The following is a 20,707-nucleotide window of genomic DNA, read 5'->3' as shown; positions in this document are numbered from 1 at the left end:
AGATTAGACATCCATAAGAACGACTTCACGGTCAGGGCGGCTAGGGGCTGGAACCAACTTCCAAGGGAAGTGGTGCTGGCTCCTACCCTGGGGGGCTTTAAGAGGAGGCTTGATGCCTACCTGGCTGGGATCATTTGAGCTCAATTTTTTCTCCTGCCCTGGTGGAGGGTCGGACTTGAAGATCTACAAGGTCCCTTCGACCCAACTTCTATGATCTCCATTGCAGCCTCTCCATCTCTCTTGCAACCATCTGGGAACGTCAAAACCAGAAGAGCCTCCTCCCTACCTAGGGAGCATGGACCCTGAGCCTCAAGAAAGCTTTGACCCCTTGCTCGCAAAATACTTTTATAACAGGAATGGGATGCTGCAGCATAGACCCCTCCTCAAAGCACTGAACATACTTATTACACCCACTTATATGCAGTACAATAGGCAACATAGCAGGGCAATGTTTAACCCTGGGTACAACATCTTGGCCACAGCCCCTAATGACTCCAAATTAACAGAACTGCAACAAAAATACTTTGAAGGCACATGTTAGGAATCAGGACTCTTCTAGCTAGGCTATTTAAGGATTAGACAGCAGAGAAAGGGAGGCATTGGTTCTGGGACTGGGCAGAGTAAACCAGAAGTGATGGGAAGAGCCGGGTGTTTAAGCACTCAGCTTCTGGAGGGGTGCAAGCAAGGGGCAGGGATGGACCCCCCAGCTGCTGAGAGTGCCAGGAGGAGCTGCCAGGAAGGATAAGATCAAATCTGCTTGCCCTGAAAATATACTAAGCTAGAGGAGAAAACATGCTAGAAGCAGAGAAGCTAAAACAAAGCCAGGTCACGTAACTACGTCTCTTCCTAACGTGTACGCTCCCTGCAGCAGAACGCATGGCCCAGGATAGAAACGCTCCCAGGATGAGCAGCAGGAAGGTGCGTAGCCGCGGCCGAAGCAGGATCCTGGAGACTGGCGTCTACTGCAACCTATGCCAAGAAGGAGAGGGGCACAAAGAAAACGAAAACTCACCACCGCAAAAGAGGACTTTGCGCACGCGGAAGACAGGTGGGGCTTGTGACAGAGAAGAGACAACAGTGAACGCCAGGAAGAACCATGCACAGCTGGGAAAAGAAAAGCGATGAACCCAGTCCCACCATCACCCCTTCCGCAGCCTACCTCAGGCTGCCCTTCCCACCAGGAGACCTGCTGCTCGTGTTGGCCTCCTCGGTCCTTTATACAAGGGAAGGATTTGAGAAGCTACTGAAAGCAATACGGGGACAGCCTGCAGCACAGACCAGCGCCTGCAGAAAGCACCAGCGTATTTCTTCAGGCAGAACCGAACTCCTGAAGCTTTCACCAAGGGTAACCTGCGTTTCAGCACGTTGGAGTAAAACCCTCGACCTCTTCCCAGATGTGTTAAGTGGGAAAACTCTCAGAGCTGGCAGCCCCCGTGGATTTCCGTTCAGTTCAGTAACCTACTGAACTGCAAAGAGCTCAGTGGTGTCATGCGGCTCTTTTTTCCAACAAGGACTGTGTTTTCCCCTCCAACCACAACTGTTCTACAAAAGGTCTCGTTTCCCCTGCAGATTTCATCCACAAACACACAAACATCTTGCAACTGGAAAAGAGCTATTAAAAGCTTCTAACCCTTCCCTCAGCGGGGTGCAGAGGTCTTCCAGCACGTGCTCCACCGCAGTGCCTTGTCCAGCTCATGTTCAAGACGGCCAGCTGGGCTTTCACCACTTCCTTTCGCTGTCTAATAAGTGTCTTTTCTTGATGGCCAAACTAGAATTTCTTTGCTAATTTTATTCTATCGGGATGAACATGGACTCCCTGCTCAGAGACCCTGCACAATGCTCATCCATCTGGGCACTTACACTTCTCAAATGCATGCACACAGCTAGGTCTCATCCTCCATAGGCCAAGTCTGGCCTGCTTAGCTCTCTACCTACCTACCTGATTCATATTCAGTTCCCTCCATCTCATCAGCTAGGACTTCCCGGTCTCTTCATTGTCTGCTCGTATTAAAATTACCTTCAATTTAGCTACTTCTACCCAAAACGGACATGCCCAGAACGGAGTAGGCACCATGCCTCCTGGCTGGCCTAGCTGCCCTATCTATTCTCAGGTGCTTCGCTGGTAAGGAGAGCTGGAGTCCCGCTTGGCTTCGAGTCTGCCTCCCTGCGTAGGTGAGAAAGCTCTGCAGACCAGCACTGAGCCATACTGTAAGACAGCGGTCAGTTTTCCAGGAGGGTAAAGCTGGAGGTGAGCATTATATAACCTGGTTATTTCAAATCACCACCTTCTATACATTCCCCCTATACATTTACCATCTAGACCAGAAATAGCCATGGATGGAACCAGCCTAAGGGATCCTTCTCTGGAGAAATGAAGCGAAGTGCTTGGAAAGCCATAGCCAGCCCAAACCCTGGTTTCCTTTAAGACAGGATAACATTTAATCTTTGCTGTTCTTTCCTAATATACCGTGACACTTGCAGAGATTATAACAAAGCCTCAGGTGCTGAGCAATGCTCCCCAAGGTGCTGAGAACTAGCATCTTTCCAAGAGCTGGGGCAATTACACAGGTAAATCCACTTCCTGACTGACCATCGTTTCACCTCCAAGTTCCTGCCCCTGTGAACCATTGGTCTAAAATGGTGTTTTGGAGTCAGAGAAAGATCCGTAACTTCACCTTTTTTTTTTTTGAATTAACAAAAGTGTTAAATTATTTTGATTAGTCAAAGGTCTCCCTATATGTGTCCCCCAAGCTAAATGGTACTACATGCCATGGCTTCTGCCCCAGTGATGACATTTCAGTCGCATCTTTTCTTGGTCCTTTTCTCTAGATCCCAGCGCATCCTTTTCCAAAGGTTGGATCCTAGAATCACAGACCATGAGGGATGAAGGGAGCTCAGGAGGTCACATCTAGTCCAACCTCCTGCTCCAAGCAGGACCAACCCCAACTACATCCTCCCAGCCAAGGCTTCAAAACCTCCAAGGATGGAGACTCCTCCACCTCTCTGGGGAGCCTGCTCCAGTGCTTCACCAACCTCCTCATAATAAAAGTTTTTCCTAATATCCAACCTCAACTTCCCTTGCTGCAGCTTGAGCCCATTGCTCCTTGTCCTGCCATCTGCCCCCACTGAGAACAGCCCAACTCCATCCTCTTTGCAACCACTCTTCCACCCAAGGACACCCACAGAAAATACATACGTAATGGCATTTAAAAGCAGCCTGGGATTTCCCAATTATGACATCTTACTTCCTCCTGCCAAAGAATCCTGTTTTTAAGAGTGCTAAGGGCTCCTCCTTAACGCATTGCTTTCATACTCAACATTTAGCACGTACATTTTCTCCACGTTATTCTGTGCGCACAAAACACTCCCTCCCACCCCCGCTTTTAAGGTGAATTCTCACTCTCATGCTGCTCCCGAGCAGATCTCCCTTCCTGTGGCAGCAAGCGAGGATGTCAAAGGAGGAATAAATCTCACCAAATCCTCAACCCACATCCCTGCACGTTATGATGCAACACTGGTCTTTGAAAATGACCTCTCATCTTCAATTGCAGCATGGCACCCATGTCAGTGCCCCCAGGGCCTGGCACTGGACTCTGACTTTTATGATGCCCCAACCTGTGCCAACTTACCCGCAGAGCTGCTTAAGCACCTAACCAACTGGGAGAACAGAGTGAGCTTTCTACCCTCACTCTCAGGTGTGGGGTCTTCTACCCATCTCTCCAGCATCCTGCCTCTGTCATCTGCAGTGCCCAGAGCACCTAGGCACCACAGCACCTTAAAATTAGCCTCCATAAAAAAACACCGACTTTTGATAACTTCCCTTTATGCTCACCCAATTCCTCACCACACAAAGGGCAGTCTTTCACCAGGCCAATTTTTCCTCCTTCTGAGTATTATATAAAATACTTAGCCCACAATGGTTGCCCTTAGCCAGTGAGCTTGGTGACACGGCACAGATGAGTGCACCAGCCTGGGATTTGAGAGACCTCTGCAAGACTTAGGTGCAGCAACTTGGAAGCGCCTGAGTGCTTCTTTGGATGTAGTCCTCATGCACTTCGCACCTCTGCTCTCCCACTTATAAATGGGAAAATAACAGCACTTCCCCAGCTCAGAGGTGCCAAGAGGATAAATATGTTCGTGACTGTGCGGTGCTGGGTTCCCACAATAATGGGACCACATAAAGGTGCTAAAATGGGTCAGACGGGCTCTGATTTGCAAGGGAAAAAAAATCACTGCAACTCATGAGAATCCCTGCCAGAACCCTCTGTCGAAAGCCCGTCGGCAGGACTGGCAGCAGAGGCCTTGCTGCTGGCCTCGACTACTGAAATGGTTCAAAACCAGCCAGAGTCAGGCTCTGGGCTGTTTCTACACTGCATCGTATTTGGCAATGCCATCAGGAACAAATGCTCAGGTTGTCTCTGTCCCAGTTCGGGAGGAGGCAACAGCACTGCACAGAAGCAGACACCTGTAGGTCATCTTGGCCAGGCAGCTAACGCAGTGGACCTTGTTTATATTTTTGGCCAATTCACAGGTCCCAGTGAGGGGTCCTACTGCGAATCACTCGGGATGTTGGACGTCACCATCAAGCCAGTGCTGGAGGTAGCTGGCAAGAAGAGTCTTCTTCACAGCAGCTTTCCCACCTCCTGTGGCATGAGCAGCTTTGCCAGACCCCCTTGACAGGTCGAGTTCAGATCAGTGCAAAGCCACTGGTACATGACAGCCAACTACTTTCCAAAGGGTCAAGGCAAGGGAAGCAGCTCTCTATCTACATGCAGCTAGAGACTACCAAAGGGCAGGAACTTACCACTCGGCAAGTTGAACGAGCTCATTTTGTCCAGAACTTAGGAACAGACACGTAAGGAAAAACATGATGAGAACAGTTAGGAGAGAGTAGTCAACTGCACAAGGGTGGACACATGCACACACACTATACCCTCCCCTCACTCCCCAATTTATTTCCTAGACAACCTACGCTTTGGCTTGTGCTGGGGGAAGATGCTGCTGCTCTATCACGATAAACACACACAGCCCTGGGACACACTGGGGTAGAGCGAGAGCTCGGCAGATACCGATAATGCCGCGGAGTTTGGTTTCAGGACACAGCTTTATTGGAAGGAAGAAAGAACCAAGGTTAAGCTATTACAAACACCCGAGTGCCACAGCCGAGATGGGTAAAATCTGTCCTTATGAGACTTCACTACGTGTTTTATCAAAAGCAAGTATGAACAAAAATGATCTCACTTGAGCATCCGAATTTAAAAGAAAGGCAACAAGAGTAATGATGCTTTCACACATTTTAAAACCTGTTGGGGGAGGTTGGGAGAGAAGCACTGTAGGTTTCTAGACAGTAAAAAAGGATTTAGAAGCACGTTGGCCTAAACTCAGAGTTGCTGCATGGAAAAAGTTGCAAAGATCCAGTCTCAGGAAAGAACTGGCATGTTACTGGGAACTAAGTAGGTGCAAATACACAAAACTGCCCCATCTAGCACGTCCACCTTCCCGGAGCCCCTAACCTGGCAAATCCTTTTCAGTGCACTAGATTCTCCTTTACAAGTCACAGCATACCCAAAACTGCTCTATAAATAGAAACTCTGAATCTACGTTCCTCTTGCTGCTAGCACTTGTTATATACTCGCATGCTCCCGGGGAATGGTGCACGGTACCAGAAACAGAGCAAGTCCCAGGCCTGAGAAATTTGCAGCTGAAAGGACAGCAAGAATGGGCCAGGACACACTGGGAAAACCCACAAGGCAATACCCTCCCACCCTCTGGTAGGAGTCATGGTTGGAAGGCTTTGGAGTTGTGGGTGGGAGGCAGAATTCGCCAGGGCACTGACCACCTGCTGGAAAGATTCACAGAGGAGATTCAGCTCCGGAGTCAAAGTCATGTAATAATTAGAAATGCAATTTATAGCAGCTTTGCCTTGATTGTACTGGGAAGGAATAAGAGGAATCTGAAAAGAGCAGCAGCAGCACTGACCGGGATGGGGACAAGGATTGTAACCATCAGGACAGAGAAGCAGGAGGGAGGGGTAGAGTCAAAAAGCACAGGGGCAAAGAGCACTGGAGTTGCAGGGACTGAGATGGGAATCAATGAAGTTCCAGTGGTGAGCAGGAGCGATAGGAGGGACATCGTAACAGGATGAGGCCACTACCCTGTGCTGTATGCTCAGCATATGGGCAGCTAAGGGGTCTGGGGCTTTCAAGAGGAGGAGGTTGGCATCGTCAGCGAGAGACTTGGAACGAGGGACAGGCAGGGCTCAGAAGGAAGGAAGATCTGGCTTTAGGCCACAGCAAGTTTAAGCTGATGGTGACACACAGGAGGCAATGTCAAGTAGGCAGTAACATGGGATGCAAGAGGAGACAGGTGCTCAGCACAAAGAGCGCAGTATTAGGAACACATGGGAACAGCCAGAGAAGGTGTGAAAGGGATGGTGGTAAAGGGGGTGCGGGGAGAGAAGAGAGCAAGATAGCCGGAGGCAGGAGAGCACAAAGCAGCACCCTTCGAGCCTGCCTTCCTGGCGTGGCCAGTGGCTGCAAACAGGAAGGAGCTGGGAAGCGGCCAGCCATAACAGCGCAGCGTGACAGGGAAGAGATGATTGCTCTTGCCCATCAACCAGCTGCTGTCTCAGCCAAGCAGCAGGGCGCTACACAAGCCTGACAGCAAACCTCCTCCACTTCCCCCAGATGCACACCTTCCCCGGCTCTACCCTGTGTCACAGTGACCCTGCCCTGTGATGCGGCAGCATGGATAAACACAGACCCCGTCTGCAGGGCTGTCAACTCTCCAGCTGCAGCTGGCTCACTTGAATCAGAGAAAAGCAGAACAGGCTTGGGGCAAAGCACTGAGAGCAACTGCATGTACCAAGTGTGCTAGAAGCACTGAGCACAGCATACGTGGTCCTAGGGGACAGTGGGTCCAGGAACCTTCTGTTTTAATACAATTAGCTCTGGATTAAAGACCTGGCTTGTTAAATGCTGAAGCAAACCAAACTCCTAGCATGGTCAAATAATACAGCGGGGGTGGACTGCTCTTGTACCTGACAGGAGGGAGGCTGTGCTGTGCACGACTGTTCCTTAATGAGATCTAATGAAATTCAGCTGCCACCAAAATCACTACTGAAATGAGACATCTGCCTTGGAGCGGCCTGGCTCTTCTAGGCATAACCTGAGCTTCTGGGGATGGTAAAATCCCTCCTTACCAACAAGACTGTCTTGATTGTTTGGAGATGGAGGCCAAGGAGCCTATTGGTATCTTATGTATTACTCCAACACCCCTACAACTGATTCAAGCCAGAGGATTTTCTCACTGACCAGAAGCCAGTGATCAAGGAATGGACTTTTCACTTAGCTGCTTGTCACGGATAAGGCATTTAAGAATTACCTGATGGCCAGAAGACAAACAGACTGGAGTTGTGGCAGACAAAATTATGGCCCCAAGCATGGTAAGCATTCACATCAAGAGCAGATTCCCCAACCAGCCGGACAGAGTTGAAATGGAGCCTGGTATGCTGGGACCAGCCGCCTCCATGACTACGTGGCTCCTTGAGATGGGAGAGCTCGTGCCTACCCTGGTTTATGCCCTTTTTTCACATTTTGACAGCTTGCCAGCTGAGTTGGGCAAACTCTGGACCCTCCTGAGGTAGGAGTCTCTACAGGCATGATGGAGATCACTGCACATTGCTGCACAAGGAAGGATTTAACAGAATCACAGACAAGGAGGGTTGGAGGGACCCCAGGAGGTCACATCTAGTCCAGCCCCCTGCTCCAAGCAGGACCAACCCCAGCTACATCATCCCAGCCATGGTTGAGCCAGATCTTAAAAACCTCCAAGGATGGAGTCCACAACCTCTCTGGGTAAACTGTCCCAGTGCTTCACCACCCTCCTCGTGAGAGTTTTGCCTAATATCCAACCTCAACTTCCCTTGCTGCAGCTTGAGCCCATTGCTCCTTGTTCATCATCTGCCCCCACTGAGAACAGCCCAAATCCATCGTCTTTGCAGCCCCCCTGCAGGGAGGTGAAGGCCTCTCAATCTGCAGATTCAATCAGCCCAGCTCCCTCAGCCTCTCCTCGCAAATCATGTCCCTCAGCCCATGAATCATTTTCGTTGCCCACCACTGGACTCTCTCTAACTTGTCCACATCCTGTCTATAGTGGAGGGCCCACAGCTGGACACCGGACTCCAGATGTGGCCTCCCCAGTGCTGAACAGAGGGGAAGAATCACTGCCCTGGATCTGCTGGCATCGCTCCTGCCGATGCAGCCCAGGATGCTGGTAGCCTTCCTGGCAATGAGGTCATACAGTTGACATGGAGGCACACTGCTGATTTCCCACAGTGCTCCAGACTCAAGACCTTCCTGCTGCCAATGCAAACCCTTGCTATGCAAGGAAACTGCCGCCGTGCAGCGTCTGTTCCAGTAGTGTCAGCAGCAAACTATTTTTAGTAACTAGCAGCAGTTTTAAACCATGTCAGCTGCACGCTGCAAACAATTCTGTCCAGCAAGTTGCAAAGAGAAGAGCCAGGAGCAAAAGTGAGGCAATGCTGCTCCAGTGCCAACAGCCAGCATGGGAAAACTAACTATAAGCTTCCATTTATTTCTGGTGACAGTTAGGAGGTTCTGACCACCGAGAGATTAGGCAGCCTTGTAGCCATCCCTGCACTTCCTAATGCTCCATGACCTGTGCTGCTGATGTCTACTGGAAAATTACTCTAGACAGTGGTATGCAAGGATCACTATGTAACCCTCTGCCTCGAGTCCTGTTCGTACAGAAGGGCAGCATAAAAAGGTTAATCCTTAGAGGCGGTCTGGCCATGGTGAAAGACCCCGGCGACGCTCACCTTCCATGGCGTACTTCATGTCCTGGGCAAACAGATTCCACATGACTTCAGCACTGATCTTCCCAACAGCAAGCTCCTGCGGAAACCTGAGTGAGAAATTTGGAAGCAGCGTTAGTGGGGTACACAATGAGGGGTGATGTCATTCAGCCCTGAGCTAACCTATGTGCTGAAAAGTTCAACCGGGAGGAAATTTCCTTTATATCTTGAGGAGACACAATGCCAGCCACACTGTAAATACCTCTGCTGCCATGACTGCTCTGGGCCTGTAGACGCCAGCCATGCAGTCGCTGGTTTTGAAAACAGCTACATGCTGCAATTCCCTGCCATGTTAGCTCACAATGCTTCTCCCTCCTACACCTCTTCCTTTTCCACTTTACGCAAGTGACTCCTTAGCCTTTGTTGGGCTTACTGCACAGCATTGCCAACACTAATCAGGTATCTCTGCAATGTTAAAAACCATAATCCCTAACCATAACCTGTCCCTCTGCCTACAGAGAGACATCAAATGTTTGTCTTTCACCTCCTCAGGGGCAATCATGGGTCCCCTTTCCCAACCCAGCCCACTGCAATATCTCAGTACAGCACAAAATGCAATGCTCCAAAACCGGTGCAAAATGCTGTTACCAAATGTGCACGTTTCAAAAGTGCACCCCAGAAAACTGCACAAGAAAAAACAACTCTCACCCCATTTTCAGGTGTCTCACTGAGCTCAGGACTGAAATAAGCAAGGTGTAGGGGTGCGAACTCCATCGAAACTGAACTTTTTGAAACTCTTCCATCCCAAGCAAAAAGTTATTTATATAGACAGAGACAAATAAGACAGAAAGACAGACAGACAAGATAAGTATTCTCTATCAATACACAAATGACAGAAAAGGTCGAAGGCAGAACAAACAAGAAGGCTACTTCTAGTACGAGCCATAAAGGACATGGAGACTTCTTACTGGTTTAGGACAGGGATGTACGAGTTTTTATCCTCTTCTATAATGGAAACTATCAGAGTGATGAGTTTGGGCCAAAAATCAAGGTTCCTGATGCTGGGGCCTTGCTCCTCTGGAGGGAGATCCTGATTTTTGTTCTGAAAAGGAAGCCACGGGAAACTAAGTACTGAGTTTAAACTAGAAGATGACTTCTCATCATGCCGCCTGTTTCATGTGCACTCCATATGCCACCCCCAGCTGAAGACTCCAACATCCCGTCTCCCTCCTGACAAGTTGCTTGATGGAGAACAAACATCCTGGCATAACAGTCATGCCGCTAAAGGGCGAGTCTGGCACTTGGTATTAAAAATTGCCCCTGCGTCAAAACCAGAGGCAAGCTGATGAAGTTGTTGCTAACACTTTCCAACCTAGAATATCTTGAACTTTCCGGTTGCATGGTTGATATTTACTTCTCTACCAGTGCTGACAAGAAATGCACCCGCCTGCACGCTGCCAAAAAGAAAGCACTACAGCAAGTAGAAACTTAACAATTTAGGTCTTGATGCTGATTGTACAGATCAGCAACCACAGCACAATCCTCCCCACCCCCAATCATAAATGAGATTCAATGCAACAAGCACCTAGCACCAAGTGTATGCAGTGGAAACCCAATTTTCTCTATTAGCCTAGTATGTGTTCTAATTAGCAGTTGCTTATGGAACACGATGTCAAATCTCCTCTCTCAAATATCTGCTCTAATCATGGAATAAATGTTTGATTCTCACAGAAGTGATCTGCAAAGCAATTAGTTACTGTAAAATAAAGATCTTCTTTCATTCAAAGCCCAATCAATGCTCATCAGCTGGCTAGGATGAAACTGCATTCGGAAAACTGCAAGCCACAAGACGTCGTGGAAGTTAGGAAAGCTCCAGTAATTATATTCACTATTAACTCAAGTCACTTGGCAGCCTAGATTTCCGCACATCTGTCTGCTACTCACAGGATCCAGCTGATATTCGCGGCTGTACAACTCGTGGCAGTTGTTGAAGATGTATTCATAAGTTGAGTTGAGACAGGCCTTAACGCAGTCCTTCACAACTTGACTGGCTCGGGGCGGACTCTGGAGTTCTTGGACCTGAGAGGAAGCAGGATTGAAGTTAATCACAAGACATGGTTTATGGAAACATAAGGGGAGAAGGGACCTCAAGGACCACCAGTCCAGTGCACGAATACAAGACGTGCCATTTCTAATCCATCCTTATCCAGCCTCTTCTTGGAAATCTCCAAAGGAGAGTCCAGGACCCTCCTGAGCAATCGCTTCCTCTCTCCTGCTCTTTGCACAAGTTGGATTTGTTTTCTGAAAGGTAAGCGCCACCTGGTTTGCTTCAGACTGAACCCACTGCTTTGTGTCCTGCCCCTCTGACAAGGGAGAGGAACATTTCTGCCTCTTCTGTATGGCAGCCTTGCAAATAACTGAAACTTGCTATCATTTGCTCCATCCACCCCACTCAGCTCCTTTCCCTGAAACTAAATACACCGAGTTCAGTACCTCTGTATTCACGGGGAGAAGGAGGCTGAAAGGGGAACCTGCAAGGACCCACAGGAAACACAGGCGTGTGCCTGGATTCACATCCCTCTCCACTGCTCAGCTTCAGACTGAGAACGGCACAGGATGCGCCTCTCGGGTCTGCACCTGGAACCTGGAGCCCTTTTTGAGGGTAAGTGCAGAGCTCAGGACCTGGTGCAGTCTCCCATCATTCGTGTAACAGCAGTCACCCAGGGAGTCACTGCAGCGGGCTCCAGGCTCTCCTCAGCCCACATTTCTACCTCCAAAAAGGGCACTATTCACCAGGCTAGTGAAAAGTGTGGGTGCAGGACCCCTCACGCTCCTCCTGCTCTGTGCAGCCAAGACCTGTGGGGCCAGAAAGCTTGTGCAAGAGGGAGCCCAGCTGATGGAAATTCAGCTGAGAGTACAGTCCCATTCCTTGGGCTGCTTACACAGGTTAAACGAGACAATGGGAGAAGCAGAAATAACCCGAAGAGCAGGGACCAGAGCCCTGGGCTCCATCCCCAGGCAAGTGCCCGATCAACTAGACCAGAGTCAGGCTCTCTCTTGCTTGTTCTCTTCCTGGGCTGCAGACTCCCCACCCAAGCCTGGTGGTTCGGGCAGCCTGAGACGTGCAAGGTGATGCTAGTTTGAATCTCCTCAGGCCAAGAGAGCCCAGAATCTTCCTCCTTCATCTGCCACATTATCGAGGGAAACGACTGTGGCTCCTGTGCTTCATGCCAAGTTCAACCCTGCTGGTGTGTTAGGCGGGCTCAGAGAACTTCTCCCGCACCAGCACCTACCAAATGCTTAGACAAGGACTATGTCCTGCTCCATCACAGAGGAGGATCATAACAGAGGTTATGTTGTGGGGAGAGGGGGGAGGACACATGCAGCTGCTCACCTTGGGGTGCTCCACACAGGCATGGCAGGTCCCAAATCATAGAAAATGAGGGCTGAAGGGACCTCAGGAGGTCACATCTAGTTCAACCCCCTGCTCCAAGCAGAACCAGCCCCAACTACATCATCCCAGCCAAGGCTTTGTCTACCTGGGTCTTAAACACCTCCAAGGATGAAGAGTCCACCACCTCTCTGGGTAACACACTCCACTGTTTTACTACCCTCCTGGGGAGAAAGTTTTTCCTAATATCCAGCCTCAACTTCCCTTGCTGCAGCTTGAGCCCATTGCTCCTTGTTCTGGCCATCTGCCCCCACTGAGACCAGTCCAGCTTCATCCTCTTTGCACCCCCCTGCAGGGAGGTGGAGGCTGCTGTTCAATCCTCCTCGGTCTTTGAATCTGCAGATTCAATCAGCCCATTTCCCTCAGCCTCTCCTCACCAGTCATGTCCCCCGGCCCCCAACCATTTCCATTGCCCTCCGCTGGACTCTCTCCAACGTGTCCACATCCTTTCTGTAACCGGACACAGGACTCCAGATATGGCCTCCCCAGTGCTGAATAGAGGGGAAGAATCACCTCCTTCGATCTGCTGGCAATGCTCCTACCAGTGCAGCCCACGATGCTGGTAGCCTTCTTGGCACAAAGGGCACAATGCTGGATCCTGTTCAGCTTCTTGTGCCCTGTCCCACCCATGTCCTGTTCTGCAGAGCTGTTGCCCAGCCCATCTCACAGTCTTCCCTGTTGTTGGGAAAGCTCCTGGAAAGACTCCATCAGAGCTCATGGCGCCTGATGGGCAGAGTCCCCAGTAAACCATATGATTTTTAAACTTTATATCTTTCACCGATAACTGTAACCCACATTTTAAAGTTGCTGACAGAGACATTTACAACACGTTGCCATACCCTTTCTCCTCTTGTAGACTTAGTCTTTTGTTACAGATTCATTAATTTAACTAAACACATGCTGCCTTCCTGACCCAGAAGGGTTGGCAGGCATATTATCTAGGATGAGATGCTATCCTAGGACAAATCTGCTATTGCTCTACATTCCAGCTTCTTTTAACTTCTTAGTCTTACGAATCAGGAAGCATAATTTCACATTTTGAGGACTTGCAAAACTGAGTAAACATTTTAAAAGAGTTAACAGGAACACAGGGCTGGGAGGAAGCTGTGTGGTGAGTTTGTGCCTTTGTTTTTCAGAACCTAAAACAAGTTTTTTAGGCAAGGAAGGTTAAGTGAGGCTTGATGAAATAGATGATTTGTAACTCCAAAAATGATAAATCCGTTTGCTTTAAAAGCCAAGGACTAAGGCTAGCAAGTGACAGTGTACTCACCTTCTACAGAATTTATAAAAATCACAAGGTTAAAAACACAGAAATGAAGAGTTGAAGATCTCAAAAATCACACTGACATAGTGATACACAAAATGCGACTACAAACAAGCTTCGGTACTGCATAACAACCTTAAGTATCAGCTCATGGATTTTTTTATTAATAAAAATGTTATCTTGACTCCACTATTTTCTTTCAAGGGATACTGCTACATGGGAGCTATTACAATTTATAAACATATTTATCAGTCAAGAGATGTTTTGGTGCAAACTTAATTGCTATCTATTGATTTTTTTTCCATGTGGCTCTACAGGAGTTTATACCATTGTAAGTAAGTGAATGTGTGAGAAGCTACCTTCAGAGAGACAACACATGCCTCTCAATGCAATTGTACACAGTGTCTATGATATGAAAATCTTGATGAAAGAACACTATTGATTTTGCCCGAAGAGTTGAGGATGTTGTGAAACACCAATAAGAGCTTATCTGGATGGCAAGAGATGTATGATGCCTTTTCCCTTCTTCTAAGTGCCTAATACATGTAGGCACAAGCACGATGGATTAGATGTTCACTGTGACGTTCTCTTTGAAGAGTACAGGATACCTCCCCCCCTCCTTACCTTCATTCGGAAGAAGGTGATGCTGGTCAGCAAATCCACCGTGGATTTCAAGTCTTGTAACCGCTCAGGACTGCTGGCTGGGAAATTGTTCTATGGGCACAAAGAGGAAACCACGTTTGAAAGAGCTACTCACAGCCCGCACAAATAGCTGAGAGGAACAGACATATGCAGGTGAGCTCCCTTGTCAAGCCAACAGCGCGTGCATACTCTCTCCTGTACTCTGGGCACCAACCAGCACGGGATGGTGAGCACTGTAAACTGAAGGGGCAAGTCCGGCTCTACACACCAGGCAGAAAGAACATTCCCAAAACAAAATGCTTATTTCCTCCTGGCACGTGGAAACTAGCAAGCAGGAATTAGACAAGCATCCCAGAACAACAGGCCCGTGAGCACAGCACGTGCCGTGCACAACACCCGACTGTAAGGGAATCACTTGCATCGGAGCTAGCTAGAAAGAACATCAGCTGTTTGGTGGGGACAATTAATTAGGAGCCCATTTATTCCAATCAAGACTCATCATTACAAATTACAGCTAATCACACTTTACCACAGCACGCATATTCTGCTGCCATTTTTGGCAGACAAGATAGACTACAATTCAGTGTACATGTATTTCCTATAGTACACTGCAGATACTACAAAGCGTTGCTGGAAATCAGCTTTCTGCAGGCAGAGGGGAGGGGAACAGGGTTTTTCAAAGCTCTTTTTTAGGTGGCAGTTGCCTATACCAACTTCCAAGCCTTCCTCACTAACCACAATGCAGACATGGTCTGTGCTGGATCACGGAGCTCGAGCTGCGAGGTCACTAGGGTTGTGCCTGGAGCTCCAGCCCAAACTACATTATAACAGACTGCAGATTTTGTTTTCTGCACCCTGCCCTGCTGCGGGGAACATCAAGCGGCTGGTTTCACACTGAACTGCAGGATGTGCTGCAACTGCTGTTTTTGCTCAGGGTGAACACATGCATTGCCCTTGCTAAGTCAAGTCTCTCTGATGCATCCAAGATTCCCGAAGCACATTACACTTAGGATATGATTAACCAGCTAATGACATGTTAAGTTGTGAGCTAGCCACACCGTAAAGCAATTAATGGCTTCATAAAACTGAGAACAAGCCACAAAGTTGTTTCACAAAAAATGTACAATAACTTTGTGACTGGTTCCTAACATGCCATTAATTGAATGTGTGGCCAGGTGCATGCATCAGATCCCATTGCGCCTTTACCTGCATGTCTGACAGGGGTCCTAGACAACTATCCTGAGCAAGAAAAGTGCCCAACGTCATGCTTACGGGCTATCTGGGACAAAAAATCATAAGTGATCTAGGGCTATCACATGACAAGCTCCACCGATGCCCCAACTGCAATGAACAATGGCTGTTCTATGCAGGTGCCTACAAGGGGAAAGGACAAGATTTCCAGCTATACACAGTGCAAGAAGAAGCGAAGTAGATTTAAAAGGGAGGTTTCTTTGAGCAGCAGAGGCAACCATTACTGCACACACAACCTGTCTGAGGGGTTGCAGGGGTCTGAGCCTGCAAACACGTCTTACCGACTGAGGGCAAAGGATGCAGCTCAGACTCTGGTCAGGCCCGCAGCTGGGTTCACTCACAGGCTTGTACCCTACCACAGGAGGCTGCAGCACTAAGCTGCTCTCCTGTGGTAGGTACGTCTTTCAGACTCCAACTCAGGGCTCCTGCTGGCATTCAACTCAAAGGCACTAACTCAGTATGATAGCTTGTCACACAAGGAGCAAAAGGTGGATATAGTTCTGAATCTCAAACTACTCTGAAAAAACTTAAGGGAGCTAAAATGCCAGAAAAGCGATGGTTTGCTTTTTAACCAGAATGAAAACTAGCACCGAATAAAAGAAGAGTGGGCGCCCACACTTCCAGAAGTCAAGACAACTGTCTAAAAGAGTGACACATGCTAGAGAAAAACCCAGGCTCTGAACTCTTTCCATCTCCTCCCTGAGCAGCCAAAAGTACTCCACTTACCCTATACATAGAGAGGTCGATTCGGAGAGAGTTGTGCAGCTGGTCCAGAAGTTTAACAAATCTCTCTTTCTGTTGAGCAGAAAAGAAAAGTAATAAGTGTTATGCTCCATCACTGAAAATTAGATCCAATCAACACTTAGAATAACCAGCACAATCCCAGAGAATTAGTGTTGGGTCACAGGAGCGCGGGAGGAAGAGCGGTGGATATATTCTATCGCACAGCCTTGCAAAGAAAACAATATTTTTCTAAAGAGTCCTGAAGTCACTGCTGCACGGGCCCCAGGAATAATCCCAGGATGACATTAAGAAGGGTGGAAAAATCCCCCTTCATCCCTTCGGAGATGGATGTACCATTCAATAGCCAGACTGAAAGACCAGAATTAGTTCACTATTCCCAAGACTGGACAAAGAATGACAACATTTAGGAGAACAGCATACTCCAAGACAAAGCAACACACACAGAAGCACTCAATTCGCAGCAGTGATACAAGACCCCGCTCGTGTAATTTAGGCATTACAATTATACTCCAAGGCTCTCCAACTCCTCCTTGCTTGTGTTGGCACTGGACCTATGATCCAGTCCTAAAACCTTGTTCCAGGCCAGCACAGCTTTTCTTTAGACCAACCACGACTCCTTCCATTCGATAATAAGCAAATTTCATTGATACATAGCAATAGCAATTAAGATTAATACGAGTGAAGCAAGCAAAATGCCTATGCACTTTTACTTATTTACCAGTCTCTGTGCTCCATGCTGAGTTCAAATCTGTGCTGGGTTCATTTGCTACTGCACTCTCTCCCACTCAGCCACATGGGACAGAGCACATAGCAGAGCCTGGGCTATACCAAAGCCTATTCTGGTAGTCCTCAAAGTCCCAAAGGATACTGCACATCACAGTGAAAACAACTGAATGGGAGGGGGAGTGGGGTCTGGACAGTTTAATTCATGTCTTAATAAACCAGTGCAAACTCGAGTGGAAACTGAGTTATATAAGCGCCAAGTGCAGGACTAAAAAAAAAAGCTGTTTTGTTTTTCAACCCGAGTTCTGAAACCATTCCTTCACGCGGCGTATATCATCAACAGCATAAGCACACAGAGTTTAATATAATGTGCTCATTTCCATACCATCTGGGCTCTGGTGCTATTGGAACAGAGTGCCACCATCACAATGCTTTACACTGATTAATATCCAACATACACGCATAAGATGACAATGACTGTTTTCCAGCTTCATGAATATGCATTCCATGGCTCTTGGACACAATGCTCCTTAACCAGGATGAGCGATTTGTTGGAAGTCAGATGCCAATGAAAAACAAGTAAATCAAGCAAGTTTGGCTATAACTGCAGTACAGAACAGCTACCATTGAAACGCACCCCAAAATTGGAGGCTGAGAAGCGGTCAGAAGCAGACACGTTGGTGGAGGCAGTTGTGTGCGCATAGTACGCATTGATATTGGCCAGTAAGGTGCTCATCACAGCTGGCACGCCAGGGCACATGTACTTGGAAGAGAGACATGCAAAATGCCTGAAAAGACACAGATAAAAGACATAAATAAGATGCCTGAAAAGACACAAATAAGGATCGACTCAATCTGTGATTCTACAGATTTCGGGAAACCAACTTGAAAAAACTTAATAAAAGTAAAACGTTGGCTCCCCAGTGGGAGGCACTGGTCTTCACTGCCGCTGCGGCCCAGCCTCGCAGCCCACCCAGGGGGGCACGGTGCCAGCTGGCAGGGCGGCATGAAGAGCAGTAGACAAGATGGCAGCCATCCCCCTGTCCCTCCTCCCCCTGCCAGGGCCTCTCTGCCAATCAGCATCAGGGGGAGGGGCCACTGAGCACAGCTAAGAAATATCCACGGAATTTGCTATTTATGCCGTGACCAACCCATGAAAATTATTTCGTTTCTCCATGGTTTACGCAGCCCCCTACAAATGAGGCTTACAGTTTACAAGGTTATTCCTGGGCCCCCGGGACAGGGCAACCCTGTAACAGAAGCAATGGATTCCTCTAAGGACCACAGTGATTATGGCTATACAGTTCATCCAGAATTGTACCTATATAGGGGGATTTTATACTAAATAGCATAGGGAAACCTCCTCCTATACTAAGCCTTTCTGCAAAAATATTTACCCAAATCCAAGATGACCCTGAATTTAAGACTAACCCCCCCCAAACTAGATTCTATAACATGTATGAATGTTATAATTTTCCAAGTATAGAATCTAACTATTGGAGGACCATCTTTAATTAATCTTTCCCCCTCCCCTCCACCACTGCTGCAGCATGGAAAGTAGTGGCAGGGAAGAAGCCAGTGGGGCTTGCCCACTTGCACCTTGTCTCCACCCCTTCCCCCCCTCCCTGTGCCTGCCTGCCCCCCTGCAACCTCTCACCCCCCTTCCCTCCATGAACCTGCTCCCCCGCTGCTTACCCTTGTTCTGGCTGCAGCCCCACTCCAGCCTTTGGTGTGGGGAGACGGGGCAGGGGGGAAGAGGCAGGGGTGGGGGCCAAGCAGGGGAGCAAAGGCTACAGGGAGGAGGTAGAGGCAGCAGCTGTAGCTCCAGTTCCAACCCCGGATCAGGGCTGGAGGCACAGCAGCTGCCACCCCCACCCCAATCACCTCATACTCAAATCCAAGATGAGGGGTGTCCCCCCACCATATAAAGGGGGAGGAGGGTCATCTTGGATTCAAGTAAATATGGTACTTGAACAGATGACAACAAAATAAATCCTTCCATCTAAAGAAGAGCCTCTCAACTCAGCAGTTTATTGCCAGTAACTCTGAACCCAAGATGATTCCTTTGCTCCAGGGCACAATTCTGGGAAGCAATATCTGATGGAAAGAAACTTCACTGTTCCCTCCAATGGCTGGCAGCATCTTCCTAAGCGACAAGCCAGAAGGAAGTGCAAGACCCTCTCCCAAGTGCAGCAGGATCTGTATCCCAGTATCTTTGTGCTTTACAGATCACTCTCTCCTTTAAATCCTTGGGGCTCATCCTGCCATCCTGCAGGAAGTGCCTTGTCTCATTTGCATTTTCTCATTTAATTGCTCTCATGAATGTGCAAGGAAACCTCCTGCAGGAAATCCGAATGCTATTCCAGCAGCATTTGGGCTGGCGGAGTGATTAAACAATCAAAGAAAATCTGTTATAAATAAGGGAAATCACTGCTTAAGGCGGACAATATTTTGCATGACAAAAAAGGCTAATTCCAACAAATAGAGAAAGACACTGAAAAGTTGGGCAATGTTTCAAGTTCCCTTGTGCAAGAAGCTTCCTGGAACTTGCAAGCTAAACTCCAAAGAGCTTCCTTAAGCAGAAAGCAGATCCTAGCCCTTGCCCTCCCTGGGGAACAGCATCATTAACTCCCATGTTACCTGCATTATAAATACCCACTGTCCTTCACTGAGAGCTTTACAGGGATTACTTTAAAAAACCTCCAGTAAACAAATGCCACAGCATGAGCTATCAGGCTGTCAAGCAGTTTAGACACTTGGATGCCACAGATTGAAAATCTAGACAGACACACCACATAATCACCTGCCTGGCTTCATCTGAGCCCTTCACAGGTACGTTTATTGAAGAATGCCCCCCCCCCCAAACTATTTCCACTCTTTCTAAAAAAATAAAATAAATAAATGAAACCCAAAAGCAGTCCCTGGAGAGAGATGCTGTCTGGGCTTGATGTGAATTTCCGTCGCTTCTCAAGAGGCAGCACAACTTATGAAATGCAGACGCTCCCACTAATCCTTGGATATCACACACCAGCAATGAGCGCCCATGACCTGACCAGGGCATCTCTCATTTCAGTAATTCCCTCCTGCTTTGGTTTTAGAGGCACGGCTGACAGTGAAGATATCTGCATGGAGATTACATTCCCTTTAAGGGCTTCGGGAAGCCCCAGAAATGAAACTCCAACTTCAAAGGCGAATTTCTTCAAGCTAATCTGCCTCTTTCAATATTTCACTAAAAACAGAAAGCAAATGCAGTACAATAGGTTCCCTGCTGGAAAAAAATGAGTTCACTGCAAACCCCTGGCAGAGTTTAGGAGCTAGGGAAGGCCTTCAGCCAGACAGGACTGAACAGGACAACCCAGGTCATCTCCCAAGTCAAACCCTCCTACATAAACTGTTCGTCCTAGTTCTCAACTCTGTCCTGGCCAGGAGCAACCTTGCAGGAGTTTCTCATGGCAGTGATAGAGCAGAGGTGTTAAATCTGAGTCACAAATGCTTTCACTCCCCACCATCTCCTCTCACTCCCCGGGCATTTTTATTTGGGTGAGTGGGCAAGTTGAACACCTCCCTGTGCAATGACCAGGAAAAGTGAACATCTTGCAGCAGTGATTCACTGATGGGAATCAAGTCCATGCTTATCTACATCAACAACACAGATACAGCTGTTCAGATTTAAGCCCCAGTGGAAAGGGCTGTTTACTAGTTATGGTTCTCCTGGAGGTCCTCACACATTGATTTCATGCCTTTGAGGAAGATGAAGTCTCGGAGAGAGAGAGAGAGAGAGAGAGAGAGAGAGAGAGAGAGAGAGAGAGAGAGAGAG

The 20,707-nt window shown here is 48.2% G+C and overlaps 1 protein-coding gene across 4 annotated transcripts in view; it reads right to left on the bottom strand.

Moving 5' to 3' along the window:
- The window catches only part of UNC13B (unc-13 homolog B), a 315,070-nt gene that overhangs the window by 60,729 nt on the left and 233,634 nt on the right, over positions 1 to 20,707 (bottom strand). For all 4 annotated transcript variants that reach the window (XM_019531900.1, XM_019531901.1, XM_019531898.1 and 1 more), the window contains 6 exons: positions 17,528 to 17,678; positions 16,150 to 16,218; positions 14,155 to 14,244; positions 10,760 to 10,894; positions 9,784 to 9,917; positions 8,840 to 8,925 (listed from right to left, as the gene is read on the bottom strand). In XM_019531900.1, the coding sequence (XP_019387445.1) occupies positions 8,840 to 8,925; positions 9,784 to 9,917; positions 10,760 to 10,894; positions 14,155 to 14,244; positions 16,150 to 16,218; positions 17,528 to 17,678 (665 nt within the window). The remainder of the gene's footprint in view (positions 1 to 8,839; positions 8,926 to 9,783; positions 9,918 to 10,759; positions 10,895 to 14,154; positions 14,245 to 16,149; positions 16,219 to 17,527; positions 17,679 to 20,707) is intronic.

This window comes from Crocodylus porosus, unplaced genomic scaffold, assembly GCF_001723895.1.
Source record: "Crocodylus porosus isolate Cpor-Errol unplaced genomic scaffold, CroPor_comp1, whole genome shotgun sequence".
Lineage (NCBI taxonomy): Eukaryota > Metazoa > Chordata > Crocodylia > Crocodylidae > Crocodylus > Crocodylus porosus.
Note: the sequence above shows the minus strand (reverse complement) of the source record. Positions and strands in the feature narration are given on the sequence as shown.